The 1,065-nt window shown below is 39.2% G+C and overlaps 1 protein-coding gene across 2 annotated transcripts in view; it reads right to left on the bottom strand.

Annotated features, from left to right (window-relative positions):
- Positions 1–206: 206 nt before the first annotated feature.
- EAPP (E2F associated phosphoprotein) overlaps positions 207–1,065 on the bottom strand; it is a 25,522-nt gene continuing 24,663 nt past the window's right edge. For both annotated transcript variants that reach the window (XM_017895914.1, XM_017895915.1), the window contains one exon: positions 207–845. In XM_017895914.1, the coding sequence (XP_017751403.1) occupies positions 569–845 (277 nt within the window). In that variant the 3' untranslated portion in view covers positions 207–568. The remainder of the gene's footprint in view (positions 846–1,065) is intronic.

Genomic DNA, 1,065 nt, shown 5'->3' with positions numbered 1-1,065 from the left:
TCACCGTGTTGGCCAGGCTGGTCTCAAACTCCTAAACTCCTGAACTCCTGATCCACCCCCTTGACCTCCCAAAGTGCTGGGATTACAGGCAGGAGCCATGGCTAGTGGCCTACTCCACACAATTGTAACAGTTACTAAATACTGTCATTCCATCCTGTGGGGTGGGGGTGAATAAAGATACATCTTAGCAAAAACAATACAGACAATTCAGGAAAGAGTTTCCAGTTTAATTACATCAAAGCTACATCGAAAGTAAAAATAATACTCAGAAACAAAGATTGCTTATAATTCCAGAACATTTTAATTCTAAAGAGCCTTAATAAAAGCCCCCCGTTTCCAAATGTTCATCAAAACAGAATGAATCAGTCCCATCAATAAGGGGAAAATCAAAGGAAAAAAAAAAAGGAGAGGGTGAGAGATGTAAGAGATGAATGAAGGCTGACAACTATTCTTCTTTATAAAGAGAAACACTGCTTTCTCAGTGTCACATATGAACAGGCAGGAGGAAAGTAACTGTCCATATTTGCCTTATATACAGTATTGGGTAATTAAATGCCAGTTGGGCTGTTTAGGAATGGCTTGCTAAAACATTGAAAAAATGAAAGACTTCATCCTTGTCATAGACTGCCACTTCAGTGGAACATTCAGTGCACATGACTGGGTGATAGATTTCTTCCACATCTGTCTCTGCCTTCTCGGCAGCATCTTCCTGGTTAGACCTCATCTTCTTATGGCCTCGCCTTTTCTTCCTGTTCTCTGAGGCTTTATATCTTAGAACCTCCTCTTTGTTAACAGAACAATTCATCACAAACATTGCTCTATATTGAGTTTTGTACGATTCATGCCTAAGAGAAAAATGAAATGGAGAATTGGGGTTTATGTTCTATGTTAATAGTTTATCCATTTAGATAAAATTTGAGAACACCAAAAACTTACTGAAATACCAACCAAAGACATAGGAACAAAGAAGCAAGTTTAAAGAAATTTTAAACAGTTGTTTTAAGAATAATTAGGCCGGGCGCGGTGGCTCAAGCCTGTAATCCCAGCATTTTGGGAGGCCGAGAC

This window comes from Rhinopithecus bieti, unplaced genomic scaffold (genome assembly GCF_001698545.2).
Source record: "Rhinopithecus bieti isolate Rb0 unplaced genomic scaffold, ASM169854v2 scaffold_21703, whole genome shotgun sequence".
Taxonomy (NCBI): domain Eukaryota; kingdom Metazoa; phylum Chordata; class Mammalia; order Primates; family Cercopithecidae; genus Rhinopithecus; species Rhinopithecus bieti.
The sequence above is the reverse complement of the archived record's forward strand: the minus strand, read 5'-3'. Positions and strand labels throughout refer to the sequence as shown.